Below are 15655 nucleotides of genomic sequence, written 5' to 3'. Positions count from 1 at the left end.
ACAGTGAGTAGCTATGAATGCTAGAGAAAATCCAACTCAGAAAAGAGTGCCTTGAGGCAATCTACATGTCTAACAAATTGCTGTAAGTGCTTAATGCACATTTCTCCAAAACTAGTCTTCTAGTGAGCTTCTGTATATTTTATTAGATTCCACTTTTATCTTTCTTAGTCCTAGGCCAAGTGCAGGTGCAGTATTATTATTAGTCATTTAACACAGTCAGCCTCACTACCAGAACACTTGCCTGAGTGCTATGCAAATAAATATGGTCCCTTCATTTAGGGAGCTCTCTTATTCTTATCGGGGTAGCACAGTTATTGCTCCTCCTCCAACCCCAAGATCTCCCAGTCTAATTTATAACACACTCACGCACATGCACACACACACACACACAGAAGAAACTGAACACAACTAAAGCACACCTGCCAATCCTCACCTCCAGGATTGAGCTTTTGAAGGGATTATATGCTGCATTATTTATTGTCTATCCCAGAATGGCTCCCCTCCCACCAACTAGGAAATACTCCTCCCCGCTCACAGTATAAATATGCTCAAGGAGAACTAGATCACTTCAAGGAGACAGAGACAAATCTACTAACCTTTCCCCCAAATCAGCTAAATAGATGATTTGGAGATTAACCAATATTTCAGGTTATAAAGATTATAATCTATCCTAAGTTTTGCTAATCAGACTGGGAGTTCCCTGAGGATGGGGAGAGTGCCTTGACCTTCAGACTGCCATCATTTTGGTTGATTGAATGAAGCTCATCATTATAGGAACAAACCCTCAGCTTCCTCAGTGCTTCCTCGACATCTTTGTTTTTGAGGCTGTAGATAAGGCGGTTACACATGGGAGTGACAACAGTATAGAGCAAGGAGAAGGTTTTGTTGAGAATTGGCACCTGGCCAGCCAAGGGCAGAGCATAGACTAACATCAAGGTCCCGTAAAAGAAAGTCACAACCACTAGATGAGAGGAACAAGTGGAGAATGCCTTCTGCCTACCAATCATGAAAGGTATATGCAAGACAGTGAAAAGAATCTTCCAGTAGGAGGCTAGGATTAGTCCAAAGGGGGCCAGAGTCACCAATGCTGTTAGACTCATGCAGATCAGGTTGACTAGCTGGGGATATGAGCAGGAGAGCTTCTGCAGAGGCTTCAAGTCACAGAAGAAGTGGTCAATCTCATTGCCGCCATAGAAGGTCAAGCTGGATAGCAGCCTGGAATGCAGCTGCCACTGTGAAACCACTAACGCATGAGCCAATCACTAGCCCCAAACATATGGTTCTATGCATTAGTGTTGGATAGTGTAAAGGCCGGCAAATAGTCAGGTATCGGTCATATGACATCACTGCCAGAAGATAACATTCAGTGCTACCCAGGGCACCAAAGAAGTAGAGCTGAGTAATACAACCTACCATGGAGATCACTCTGTTCTCTCTCAACCTGGGCATGATATTCGATGTATAACAGACCTCCAGATATGAGAGGTTTGCCAGAAAGAAGTACATTGGTGTCTGGAGTCCCTGCTGAGTGCTCACCAGGATGACAAGGAGGAGATTCCCAAAAATGGTGGCCAGGTAGACAGCGCCAAACACCAAGAAGAGCAAGGGACCCAATTCCTTGAGGTCTCCAAACCCCAGTATTATAAACTCAGTCACCATTATAGTGGTATTTCCTGGCCTCACAGAAGTCAGAAGTTCCTGGAGATGTGTCAGTTTCTTCATACTATTATGTCAGATTACCACTTAGATTTCCTACACAGTACAATTCTAATCAGTGGTTGGAGCTCTGCACTGATTAGGGCATTTTGGGGGGATTGGCTCTCATTGTAGCCAGTTCAATTTGCCCTCAGAAAAACTTTTATGGAAATTAGCTGAACTTGTCATCTAGTCAGGGTGTGGAATAAGGATGAGGAGACTAAATGGTGGAAGGAATGGCTCAGTGAAAATATGTCCCCATCCCTAAGGAAACAATTCAGAGTACAACTTTATAAGGCCCCTAAATTCACATCCAAAGGAGACATGTTTAGCCCATGCTTGGCATCCTTTGTGCCATTTTGGGTAGAAGAAATTCCCAAGGAAAACTCTTACTAAATTCTGACAATTCAAAGAAATGGCAGGCCAGATAGCAAATCACAATCACGATCTTCTTTATCAGAGCATGAAATGGAAGGTGAAATGCCAGGACTGAAGCAGAGAATCACTCCATTGATGTTACTGGGCCATCCATGCTTGTTTGCTGGTGACACCTCTGAGACAGTAGAACAGTAGCTGCTGGAGAGACAATAGATTCTGGAAAACCAGGTGTACATACTAAATATGTACGAATACAGATTTCTTATTTTTAAATCCTTCCCCATAAGAGGCTCTATTTTAGGCTTCTGGGTAGAAAGCCTAGCAGCTGACATGTGAAACTGCTGGTTAGACTCGTGTGCACACATCTGAACACACACACACACACACACACACACACAGACACACACACACACACAGACACACAGACACACACACACACACACACAGACACACACACACACAGACACACACACACACACAGACACACACACAGAAACACACACACACACACACAGACACACACACACACACAGACACACACACACACACACACAGACACACACACACACAGACACACACACACAGACACACACACAGACACACACACACACACACAGACACACACACACACACACAGACACACACACAGAGACACACACACACACACACACAGACACACACACAGAGACACACACACATCTGGGTCTACACAGTCAGGTATAGATAGTCACATGTGCTATCATCTTTGCCATCAGTTTTTAATTTGGTTTTCCCAGAATAGTCTCCTAGAAGTGAAATATTTGCGACATGGGACTTTGCCTGCAAATCAGAAATACTGACATTAGGGAGGTAGTGGCCATGGATTAGATCACAAGGCCCAAATAACCAGGCTTTTCATATACATCATAGGCAGGGGAAGAGAAAATAGCATGTTTTCTCATTTAATTTTTCTACTAGTTTTTGTGAGGCAGTGTAGTAAAATTATTAAACACATGAACTCCAGTGCCATACTGCTCAGAATCAACTCCCAGCCTCTCTATTTACTAGCTGTATGACCTTGGGTAAGTTACTTAAACTTTCTGGGCCTCAGCTTTCTCAGCCTAAAAAGTTATCATAGTGGCTTCTCACAGTGTTGTGTTGAGGAGTAAATACATGTAAAGTAATTAAAACAATGCCTGAAACATAGTTAGCACTAAATAAACATTAAAGATTTTTCTTTACAAAATAAATTTTTTTTGTAAGAACAGCCCCACAGAAGCATTAACCAACATCATTAATCACTATACTTAAATAAGATGATATGATATAAATGCACAAGGAAAACTGTACATCTCTCATTACTTCTTTACTGTTACTTATCACCACTTAATTTCACCACTTAATTTAACTTAAAGATAATTTAAGATAACTCTAGTGTCTATCTATAGAGTTATATAAGGATTAGATGAGATCATGAATATAAAGTGCCTGCCACATAGAAACTGCTCAATAAATCATGGCTAATAATAGTACTAACAAAAATTTGCCTGAAGTCATCAAATGAGCATGAGCTGAGATTCAAACACAGTTCTGTGTGACTCCAACATTCATGATCTTTCCACCACACAAACTGACTCACTGCCTGTTATTATCTACATGTATGTGTATAAGCAAAGAGTTTTCAGAAAGCTGTCTAAAAGAATTAAAGGCAGACTTACAATCTTATACCTTTTAGCCAGCCTTCTTCCTACACATCTACTTTGCACCAGGTACCCACTACACGCAAGCCATGGGCACCCACACTGTTTTCCAGTTCCTTCCCAGCTTCTGACCTTGGTTCTGCCTCCTTTGAGAAGGAATAAGGGGTTTTTATTGGGTATTCTCATCTCAGACTCCCACCTCTTCCTCAAGAGCTATGGCTCAGATTCATTCTCCCTGGTTTCCCCAATACTAAGACCATCCTTAACCAGGTCTTTGGGCCTCAGGCTATAGTGCCGACCCCTGTTGTTGGATACATAGCTGCCTAGCTAAAATCCACATTTTCTTTGCAGTTGGGTCAGGTCAGCTGGGTGTGAACTGAATGATGTGTATAACTTTTAGTTCGTGCCCTTAAAAGAAAAGTACATATCCTCAGCCTCCCCTTTTTACTCTTCCCATCGGCTGGAAAACAGACCTGAGAGAAAAATCAGCAGCTGCCATCTGGGACTGAGATAGAAGTTGGATATTGAAAATAGCATAGCAACAGCACAGTAGCAGCCTGAACCCTCAGCTAGAGTAACACGAAACAGCCTACCTGGCTCTTCTGTGGAGATAAACACATTTCTATTTTGTCTAAGTCACTGAAGGTTTTAGTCGTTTTGTTACAACAGCTTAACCTGTACCCTAACTAACAAATGATTATAACTATCTCCTGGGTTATTGTGATCATTCAACAAGATAATCCATATAAAATACTTAGCACAGTGGTTGGCAAATAGTAAATGGCAGCTATCATGATTTCTGTTGTTAGTGACTTCATTCCTCATCTCCATTCTTCCCCTTCTCTGGCATCTTTAAATACCTTATCCTAACCTAATTTTGGTTCCCTCAAGACCCAATGCCTGGTCAGGCCCAACAACCTTTGATATGGATTTAACAGTTTCCTACTCCCATGGGCTCAAAAACTCCCCACTCATTCAGGAAGGGAATTTAAACACAAACAACCAGATTTTGCCCTTTTCCTAAACAAACCACAAATAACACATTTGACTGATTTGGGCCTGGTTCATATTCCTAACAAGCTAGATAGTCAGTCTTCAAACTGGGGTATGCAGAACCCAAGATCAATGGTGTTCAAATGGGGGAGATTTTGCACACATTCACCGCCCCCCCCCCCATGTATTTGGCAATATCTTCACACATCTCTGGTTGTCACAACTGGAGAGGGGCATCTAGCGGATAGAGGCCAGGGATGCTCTTAATCACCTTATAGTGCACAGGACAGCCCTTTACAAAAGAGAATTATCTGACCCCAAATGTTAATGGTGTTGCTGTTGAGGAACCCTGCCCTAGAGGTACACAATGACTTCCCAAAGAGGTAGGCAGACAAGGAGTGTTTTAAGAAAATTAATTTCTACTTTATATATGAACTATTCTCTAAAACTGATCTACTGTGAATGTGCCTGTGGTTGAAGAATCATTCCGGTCCTCTTTTCTCACCTCCCTTTTCACAATTACTCGTCTCCCACTTTTCAAGAGAAAGGTCTACTCATTAGGCATCTTGAAACTTACCATTGTTGCAGTCACTTTCTTCTGTGAGAGTACAGCAGAGTGGAGTAGATAAAATCTTGAAGTTAGAGCATAGTCTCAGGTTCTAATTAATTCTCTGTCACTTACTAACTCTATGACTTATTTCCTTGTTTATTTTAACACTTTGCAGACTTCTGGTAATAGGGTTTTTTTCTTTAGTTTAAAATTTCATGGTACATATATATTTGTTGAATGTATAATAGGATGATCAAGAGAAGACTTTCAAGTATAAAAATATGTATGACATTAGGATGAAATTCTGTGGGGAAACTGACTGGAAGTGTGAGTTCAAGAAGAAAAGGTAATGATGTTAAGTGTCTGACTATTAGAGAACTTGTCCATTTATATTTTCCTGTGTGATAGTGGACATCAAAATACTACAGTATTTAGAATTCATTGAAAAAGTTAAAAGAATGATGCAAGAGTTTAATTTTAAACTGTCAGTATTTACAAGGTGACAGAAATTATACAGTGTTTGCACCTATTTGAACCTACAATGAAAAATTTCTAGATGTCAATTTGAAAATGTGTAAGGGGCCAGAGTACAGTACAAAGTTTAAAGAGCTACGTTCCTGCTGAATCCCCTCTGTGTCCTTTCTTGCTTGATGAAAAAACAGAAAGAGGAAAAAAACCAGTCACATAGAGATGTGATTAAAATGCAGCAGCAAATCCTACTGCACAAGACCAGTTTTCTCCGGTCCCCACTCACCCTGCCAGCTAGCTTCCAAGTGTTTTTTTTTCTCCTGTTCAAGAAGTTCTTCATGCTCCCCCAGCCTTCCTTTCAAACTAATACCTATTTTTTCCTTTTTTATGAAATAATTACTCTCTTAGTCATCACTGCAGGTCTCTGGACTCTTATAACCTCCCTATGACTCAACATGCTTTTAGCAAGTGGGCCTCCAGATACAATCCACAATTATCAGACAGAACTTTGAAAAACATATTAAAAGAAAAGGAAAAGTTTTAAACAGTGGTATAAGGTGGTCCTCACACACACATACAGGCTGCACTCACAGAAAAGTTTTCTTCCCCATGCCAAAACCACCGGGAAAATGGACAAGTCAATCAAATGAATTAACTCAGTTGTTTGTTTTTATGCAGGAAATGGCAAAACCTGGTTCTTTTTTGGACTGCAACCTTTATTGTTTCAGGCAAGTTGTGAAACTGGTGTGTGTTCACAGGCTCAGGAAAGTAATTTCATGCACACACAAGCATACATCTATGCACACTGGGGATGGTGTGATTGTAGCTGTGGTGAGCAAGAAAGGGTGTGTTTTTTGCCATCCAACAGCCCAGACCTACATTTTCACGTTGAAATCAGAGAACACAACCTTAAAATAGAAATGGCAATAAACAAAATAGCTCATTTTCATCTGGATTGGTTTGCAGAGCATAGTTCTCTACTGGACTCTGGCCTGGTAAATGTCTCTTGCCTTCCTGGAAGTCTGAGCTGCCATTTGATTCTTCCCTGTCTGAAGACAGCTTCTTTACATTCTAAAAGAAGCCAAGGAAAAAAGTTCTTCCTCATACACTCCTTTAAGACCAATCAACAGGTGTGGATTTGATTTCCAGCTTATCCTATATTAGCTGTGTGACCTTGAGTAATACTCTTGACATCTCTCAGCCTCAGTTTCTTCATCTTCAAAACAGGGATAATGCTGTACACCTTGATTGAAACACACAATGAGTGCTGAGGAGTAAATGAGACATACTGTTTTTAACGATTATTTAAAGTACTATATATAAAATACATTAAAATAACAATTATAAATATTATAATAATTAATTGTTATTAGTAGCTCCCAAGACCACATATTCCACAGTTGATAAGCTTCAGCTATTAGAAATAAATCAGAATCAGAATCCTTTTAAATTCATCCCTGGTCTGCTCACTGGTTCTATATAACATAGATCTAACATTTTCTAATGTAATAGATAGTATCTTCATCTATATCTTGATCTTCAGATAATTGAAGAGAGATATTGTGGTCCCATTCTACTCCCACACCTAGATTTACTTTGCTCTGGGCTAAAAGAAAACTAATCGATTGAGAAGATTTTAAAGAAAAGAAAAAGTACAATATCAGTGGACTCACACTTCTGTTCTCAACATTATTGTTTACTTGACTGATGGCTACTGTCCCCTTTGGAGGTTGTTAACACATGGAAATGATGTTTTTTGAGTCTGGAAAAGTGAAAGAAGATGTTTCAGTTTGCTCTTTTATTCCCAGTACTAGTTAGCGCTTAATACCCTTTTGATGTACTCATGAATAAGTGGATGAAAATCTGTCGTCGATTTTATTTTTCCTAAGCAGGATGGCCTGGAGCTCCCAAGTCCTGCTGCACGGCTCCAGCATGATGAACCCCAGGATCCTGAGCCTTGATTCCAGCCCACATTCACAGAACACCTGGCTTTGCCCCTCTATTCTTCCAAGAGGGTATTTCACAAACTTTTGGAAGGCTGATGGCACCCTGAGGTCATCTGATGCTGGTGTCAGTAACTGATGCCAAGATAAACCATTTTTTGTTTTCTAAGGGGGAGATGGGGACCCAGCAACCTGGTCCTAAGTTCTCTTATAGATAAAGCAAGTGAGTGTACTATATTATTTGCTTATTAGGTATTAATGATGCAGCCTCAAGTTCAGATCAGATGACTTAAAAAAAATAGACTGAGCCCTTCACAGCCAAAGAAAGAAAACTTCCTTGGGACCAACTGGAAAGAAGAGTTTTGTATGTTTATTTATTTTCTTTATGTTTTTTGTTTGTTTGGTTTGGTTTGGTATTTGCTTGCTTATTTTTTTAATTATGCACACTTCACCTCCTCTCTAGATTTCCTGAGCTAAGTTATGAGGCTACATCAGAGGTAAAAAGTCAGCACCTCCAATCCCACCCTAGTCCTAGTTCTCTGCCACCTCAACCTGTTCAGCTCCATAGATGAAGGGGATTAAGAGGTACAAACCTTCAGTAATGTAATAAATAAGTTGCACAGAAGATTACTAGACTTATCCTCATGATCATTTTTTAATGTATACAAAAGTCAAATCATTATGTAGTACATCTGTAACTAACATAATATTGTTCACCTACTATATTTCAATAAAAAGCATAAAAAGTAAAAATCATCTTTTTGTCCAAGATCTTAAGTAGTACAAGTTAAAGAAAAGAGAAGAAAATCACATATTAGGAATTTTATATAACACAAGGCCCAAACACGACTGAGGAGCTATTTTTCTCCAATCATCAGGTTGAGTACATCCCAGAACATTATAAATTGTCAATTCCGTGAGTAGGAGCAGAGTCTGTCTTGCTTATGCTGTACCCCAATCTCTAGCACTGTGCCTAGACTTTTAGAATGCACTCAGTAAATATTTAAGGAAGGAAGAATATAAGGAATGTAAGGAAAAGAAGGACAGAAGGAAGTTTCTAAGCAAATATCTAAAGAAGGAATTGTTCTGGAATAAGGCATTCTATAACTCTAAGGCCCTGGAGGTAGAAGGGACCATGAGAGACCACTGGTGTCCAGCCTTTCACGCACACACAGAAGACTATCTGAATTATTTATCATTCTATTTGAAGAATTCATAGGACAAAATCTCCATGGTTCTCTTTGCCTCCCATTTTTATTGCCAGTAAAGTCATGCTCACACTCTGGTCTGTAACTTAATGAAAATTTCCAGGCTACACATCCAGATTTACTATTCCCACTTGAGCTATCAATGTGCTACTTAGGAAATTTACCTGTATTAATTTAGTCTCCAGAGCAGCCAAACAACTGGCCAATTTTCAAAAGAAAAAGAATTCAATCAACCTAGTTATGTCCCCTTTTCTCTACTTCCTTGAATATGCATGGCACCTAGATAAGTCTCTCTATATAATAAGCTCTCTGGTTTATTTAGAGACAGGGAAAAGGTTCTTGTAAAATTATGATTAGTTGAGACTCAACAAAACTAAGAAAGTTTAATATACTTTGCTTTTAGGGGAGAAAGAAAAATTAAAATAGAAGCCATCACAATTAAAATTACAAAAATTTTCAAGGGCTCTCCTGCATTCAAATCACATTCAACCCAGTTTCCTATACCTTCTATAGCTGAGGCTTTGGACAATGGTACAAAGAGTATGAATGATCCTCCTATGGCCCTGAAAGAGTTTCAGTGTATCAGGATTCATTGATCATCTCAGATGTTTCATAGTAATTCAAGCAATGTGGACACAGCCCCTTGGAAAGATTTCAAAACTGGGGTTTGAAATTAAGAAAGTTCTTTAGATGCTAAGAAAAGCATGACATGACTCTTCAGAGATCTAGAATAGTTTATGGACAGAACACCCAATTCTTTAACCATTCTGCAATGGTTTTGTCATATCATCGTTTTACTGGTAGAAGTGGTGGTGACAGTGGTCATCGCAGTGGCAGCTGTTAACATTTATTGACCCTTCACTACATGGTGAACTCTATGATAAAGCTTTCAGGTGGATTAACTTATTTATTCATAAATTATCTTTCTTAATCCCCAAAAGAAACATATCAGGTAAATACTAATATTATCTTTACTTTGCAGATGATGAAACAAAGGAAAAAAGATGTTAAGCAACTCATCCATGGTTACTAACAGGGCAATTCAGGTTTTATTTTGGCATAAGGCTCTCTGTCCCAACCACAAATATACCCCACTCTTTGGCCCTCTTCAAGTCATACTCTAACATACAAATTAGTAGAGATTAGATGGAAGGTTTAAAACCAGGTAAGAAACCAGGTTAAAGTCAGAGGAATTCAACCCCAACCAATCCCCATTTCTGTATACATAGATAAAAACTTTCTCCTCATGTTGAGTAAAGAACAGCATTTTCAGATGCTAAGGAAAATATGACATTAATATGTAAAACTATAATTTATATGAAAATGGTTTTCTAATGGTTGTTACATTTAGAAATATAAAATTAATCTATTCATAACTCACTATAATAAGGAAGAATTAGGCAAGCACTTTATATCTATCAACTCTGTGATCTTTTGTCATCTTATTAAAATCAACATAATTCTGATTATAGGCCAGGTGTCCAGACTGCCTTCTAAATTGATAGCAATATAGGATTAGCACCTCATTCTTTAAAATATTCACATAGTTTATGCAAAAGCACGATTGTTAGCAGGATAATAATTGGCTTAATTAGGGAAAAGGAGGGGAAGGAAACAAGCATTTATTGACCACCTGCATCATATTGTACTAGGTGCCTCCACATACATTATCTTGTTATGATGATAATACATATCTCACATGGTTGTTCTGAAGATTAAATGAGTCCACGTACATGAAAGTGCTCAGGGGAGGCAGAGAAAGGGACCTAACAATATAGATCACATCCCGTGTTCCAGTCCTGTGATGTGTGCTGTCACATACATTATTGCCTTTAATCTTCACAACAGCCCTGCATACTTGGCCTTGCTATCCAGATTTTATGCATAGAGATACTAAGTCTCAGACAAATTTTTAACTACTAAAGTCACACAGATAGTAGATGGTTGAGTTAAGAGTGCAGACCCTGAATTGACTGAATTATACATCCATGATCTTGCCACTATATCAAACTATAGCAAAAGCCTGTTTAACAGCACTTTGTCATAGGGAGGGAGGAAAGAAAGGTATCAATATCCATTCATTCATTCAACAAATATACTTTCAGCATATACTCTGTACCAGGCACTGAGCTAAATTATCTCAGTAAATCTTCACAACACACCTAGGAGACAGGTACCAGGATTACCCTAATTTCAGGAAAATGGGGCTCAAGGAAGTTAAGTTGACTTGCTCAGCATCATAGAGCTAGGACATGGGAGAATCTGGATCCAAAATTAGTTTGTCTTCAAAGCCTTTACTCTTTTCAGAATATTGTGCTACTTTTAGAAGGCAAATTATGCCCCCCCCCCCCCGTATGCAAAGAAAGGTATTTTAAATTATCTCAGATACGATTAGGAAGCTCAGATTGCTGGTCCCCAGTCCTAGGGCTCTATTACATGACCGGACCTCTGTAGCCTAGGAGAGAGAGACACAGAGGCAGAAAAAAAGACAGAGAAAGAGAGAAACAGAGAGAGAGAGAGAGAGAGAAATACTCAATCATGCTGGTCACCCTGGAGATGGAAAGGACCACAAGAAACCATCAGGTCTAGCCATCTGCTTTGTAAAACAGCATTCTGAACTACCTGCCTATTCTCATGCCAAAGATGTATTGATGCCATCCAAAACCCAGGATTTTTCTGTGTACATGGTGGGTACTAGACCAGAGTGTGACATGCACCATGCAAACCCATCTCCACCACCAAACGTAGAATGTCATGGCCCTTTCTACTAAATAAAGAGCAACACAGGAAAGGCTGCTACAGAATGAATGGACTTGATGGATCTCATAAGAAGACTGGGGTTGTTTTGTTTCATTTTTTTGTTTTGTTTTGTTTTTAACATCTTTATTGGAGTATAATTGCTTTACAATGGTGTGTTAGTTTCTGCGGTATAACAAAGTCAATCAGCTATACGTAAACATATATCCCCATATCTCTTCCCTCTTGCATCTCCCTCCCACCCTCCCTATCCCACCCCTCTAGGTGGACACAAAGTACCGAGCTGATCTCCCTGTGCTATGTGGCTGCTTTCCACTAGCTAGCTATTTTACATTTGGTAGTGTATATATGTCCATGCCACTCTCTCACTTCGTTCCAGCTTACCCTTCCCCCTCCCCATGTCCTCAAGTCCATTCTCTACGAAGAAGACTGTTTTTAAGTCATAAAGTTGCCTCCAAAACCAGTCTTCTGTCATTCACCTCAGCAACATCCCTTTTAACCCTACTAATATATGGGCCGATGACCATACTTCTGGGTAGGCAAGCCTCAGCCTACCTTCTTCTTCCCCTAAGATCAGTGGTCATTCTCATCTCTGGTTGTAGCTACTCCCATAACCTCCACTCTTGCAACAGTTCTCAATATTCTGCCGGCAAGGATATGATTTTCTGAAATAAATCTTGAGCAAAGGAACTTATCTTTCCTATTATTTAAAGATGGCTCCCTTAGCTATTCCCCACAAGGCTATCTTCCCATACCTGCATCAGGGGAACAGAACTGGAATTCAGAGGCTCCAGGAAATCCTTGCCAGGTGACCCAAGGACTGCCCTAGGGTATGGTTGGCCCAGAATGAGATTCTGGTGTTAACGAGGCCTAGATGGAGGGTTCAAGCTCTGTGGAACCAGTTACAATCCTACACAGGGAAATCTGTGCTGCACCTGAAACCTCTGCACTGCCACCTCCCAAATTCAGGCCCTGGATCACAATGAGGAACAGGGCCAGAGAGCAGGAGGCCTCCAAGCAAACTCTTCAAACTTCACGTGCTAATGGAGCATTGCCACAGGGGAAATAACTGCAGACTTCACACTCCAGAGGCAGTGTAATGTAACAGGATACACAAGGCCTTTGGACCTAGAAATCTGGGTGACTTGGGGGCAGTTACTTAATCTCTCTGTGTTTCTGTTTCTTCCTTTTAAATGGTCATGAGCTTGGTAGAGAGGGGCTGAAGTATGAGGCATGGCGTCACATTTATTGAGTGCATACTTTATCCAGGCATTGTACTCAGTACTTCACAGATACACTCACTTCATAGGCCCCAAATTTCTTCAAGTTATGAATTATTATTGAAATAATAATGTACCATATAAGAGAGTGCCTGGCTCATAGTACACTTAATAAATGTCAAATCCCTTCCTTTTCAAATCTATAGGGAAATGACAAGAATTCCAGTTCTCAGAAAATACATCTATTCAGTGTTCTCCCTAGTGTTTTTGAAGTCTGCAGTTTGCAGTTTGAAGAGGCTTTGAAGAAATCATTTTTAGAAGTAATCATAGAATGTCAGACTGGAAGAGACTTTAGAGATTGTTGATGTCTGACTCCTCAATAAATAGAACAGGGAGATATTTACTTGTTACTGGTTCTGCAACAAGGACTACACCAGAACCAAGGTGCCCTCCCTCCCAAGTGTGTGTGATCCTATGACTCTTAAAGGCTGGCTCAGAAAAAGCCACTCCTAACCTTACATTAGCAAAAGTCATTCAGACTCAGGTTGGCTGCAGGACATAGAAGCTGCTTGGGGTTCAAGAAATGCTGCTCCACAAGAGTTTCAGGAAATGGCTTTGGGACAAGGGAGGGAGGGGAGAGAAGCTAGAATCCACAGGATTTACCATCTTGTGGCAGCTAATTTAGAAACAAAGGCAGAAACAAAAGCAGAATCTTGATCTCTTGATAGCCCCATCTTTGGAGATTAGGGAACTGCACAGGGTTCCACTTTCCCTGTGGGATCTTGAAGTCCACTGCCCTCTCCCATGAACTAGTTTGCAATTCCCACCATGAGTCACTCTCAGCTATTGCCTGCCAAAGACCTTTGTCAAAAAAGAATATGCTGGCAAGAATTCTGTTCCTAAAGCTGGAGCTATGCATAGAAAGTACTCCAGAAATATCTACTGAATGAATTAATCAATGAATCAAGGCCTGTTTAGAGAGATCCTTCTGCTGTCTCACTGGAACAAGGGAGTAGGGCTGAGTTTCTAAAGCAGCCCATAAGCATTTTTGGTTAGTTTAGTTTCTCACCTCCTAGCCTAGAGCCGGAGAATTGGCCTTCTCTAGAGGAGGGAAAGCCATTCTCCAAAGGCAAAAAAGTCCAGTCCCTGTGCCTCAGCCTGAAATTTTCCAGAAAGAATGGTAAGCCCACCTCCAGGCAAGCAAACATAAAAGAACTGAGGCCACAACTACAATTCCTCAATGATCTAAGGAGAGTAGATATGGGGAACAAAGCCCCATTCTCTGGTGATACCTTACTTGCCACTCATTTAAAGAAAAGGCGTGAAGTAATTCCAATCATTATTCATCAGTCATTCTTCATCTACCCCTTGTAGAGAAATGGCCTGAGTGGGAGTAGGAATGGGAGCAATCGGAGGGCTACATGGGTTGTGTGTGTGGGGATGGAGAAGAGGCATTGATCAAGGGAACTGTCTTGAAGTATTAGAGAAAATTTCAGTCTAGTCTATAACGTTCTCAGAATGAACAACTAATCCTTTTTGCTCACAACCTTAAACTAAAGAGTCCATAGATTAACAAAGCATTAAAAGAATCCTAGAACCCTGGATGTGTACATATACACATACGTAAACTCAAATGATCACAGGATACACACGCAGATTCAAACACATACAAAATGTAACCAAAAAAAAACCAAGCCAACACATACTATCACACAGATACAAATCCTTAAATATGCACACATACAAATGACACCACACACACACACGCGTGTGTACACACACATACACCCACTTTCAGACAGACTAATAACATCTTCTGGGCTAACTGGACAAACTGAATGCTCCCCAAATGGTAGCTTGCTACTACTCGCAACTCTTCCTTTACCTGCTCCAGCTTTTAAAGTTTTTCCTAACTTGTTCGATTTTTTAAAAGTTGTAACAACTCCCAACACAGTTTATCACGTATCCTTGGCAGCTGGTATTTGAGGACTTCTAGAGTGTTTACTTGAAAGACACTTTTCTCTTGAATAAAGTAAAACTCAGAGGTAGTAATAGGAAAATACTTCCACAAACCAGATTTTTCTCCTTCATTATATTATTAAATGGCAAATCTTCCTCCCTAAACCATACCTCCCTGTCCACATGATATCTTGGCCAATTCAAATTTTTCTGAACCATGTTTCACTTTTGAATAGACATTTTCCAAATTCTTGTCCTAGTCCTGCTCCTATTGAGGCAACTTCACATCCAGGTTCCCTTAAGCAGCACTATATCTGAGACACATATTAAGGAAAGAACAGAAAACTGAGATCCTAAATCCTATGTCTGTGACCACTGTCCCAAGTCCCTTTTGGGGCATGAATTGAGTTGGTAGCAACTTGACTAATTATGATTTTGCCAAGAGTAGGAAGACAGCGAACTTGTTTTCTTCACCCTCTGGATCACTATAATTACAAACCTTACACCTTTCTGTGGAGCTCTTTACAGTTTACTACGTGCTGTTGTTCCTTTGTTGTTCTTTTATTCCTTTGTTCCTATGGCTCCTTTGTTAGTCCTTGAGACACCTCTCTGAAGTTATTCAAGCAAATTTAAATACAGTATCCATTTTACTGATGAAGAAACTGAAGTCCAAGTGGGTGTGGTGACCGGCCTAAGATTCACAAAGCTAAGTAGTGTCAAAGCTACGTCTTGATACTAGGTTTTTATGACTCTGATGCCAATAATTTAAAAACTGCATTCCCCGTGACACTCCCCCCCACAACAC

At 40.0% G+C, this 15655-nt stretch overlaps 1 protein-coding gene across 1 annotated transcript; it reads right to left on the bottom strand.

The window, feature by feature from the left end:
* Positions 1-680: 680 nt before the first annotated feature.
* LOC132357187 (olfactory receptor 11A1-like) lies at positions 681-1659 on the bottom strand. The gene is made up of 2 exons (XM_059910469.1): positions 1414-1659; positions 681-1232 (listed from the first exon to the last, which is right to left on the bottom strand). The coding sequence occupies exons 1-2, from the start codon at positions 1657-1659 to the stop codon at positions 681-683; spliced, it is 798 nt and encodes a 265-aa protein (XP_059766452.1).
* Between the last annotated feature and the right edge of the window lie 13996 nt (positions 1660-15655).

Source organism: Balaenoptera ricei, chromosome X (assembly GCF_028023285.1).
Source record: "Balaenoptera ricei isolate mBalRic1 chromosome X, mBalRic1.hap2, whole genome shotgun sequence".
In the NCBI taxonomy this organism is placed as follows: domain Eukaryota; kingdom Metazoa; phylum Chordata; class Mammalia; order Artiodactyla; family Balaenopteridae; genus Balaenoptera; species Balaenoptera ricei.
The sequence above is the reverse complement of the archived record's forward strand: the minus strand, read 5'-3'. Positions and strand labels throughout refer to the sequence as shown.

Bases quoted from the DNA above. Each gene is read 5' to 3' on its own strand.
- LOC132357187 (XM_059910469.1), bottom strand. From the start codon at position 1,659: ATGGTGACTGAGTTTATAATACTGGGGTTTGGAGACCTCAAGGAATTG. The intron at 1,233-1,413 runs GTAGGTTGTATT...GTGGTTTCACAG, and splicing joins AGAACAGAGTGATCTCCATG to TGGCAGCTGCATTCCAGGCT.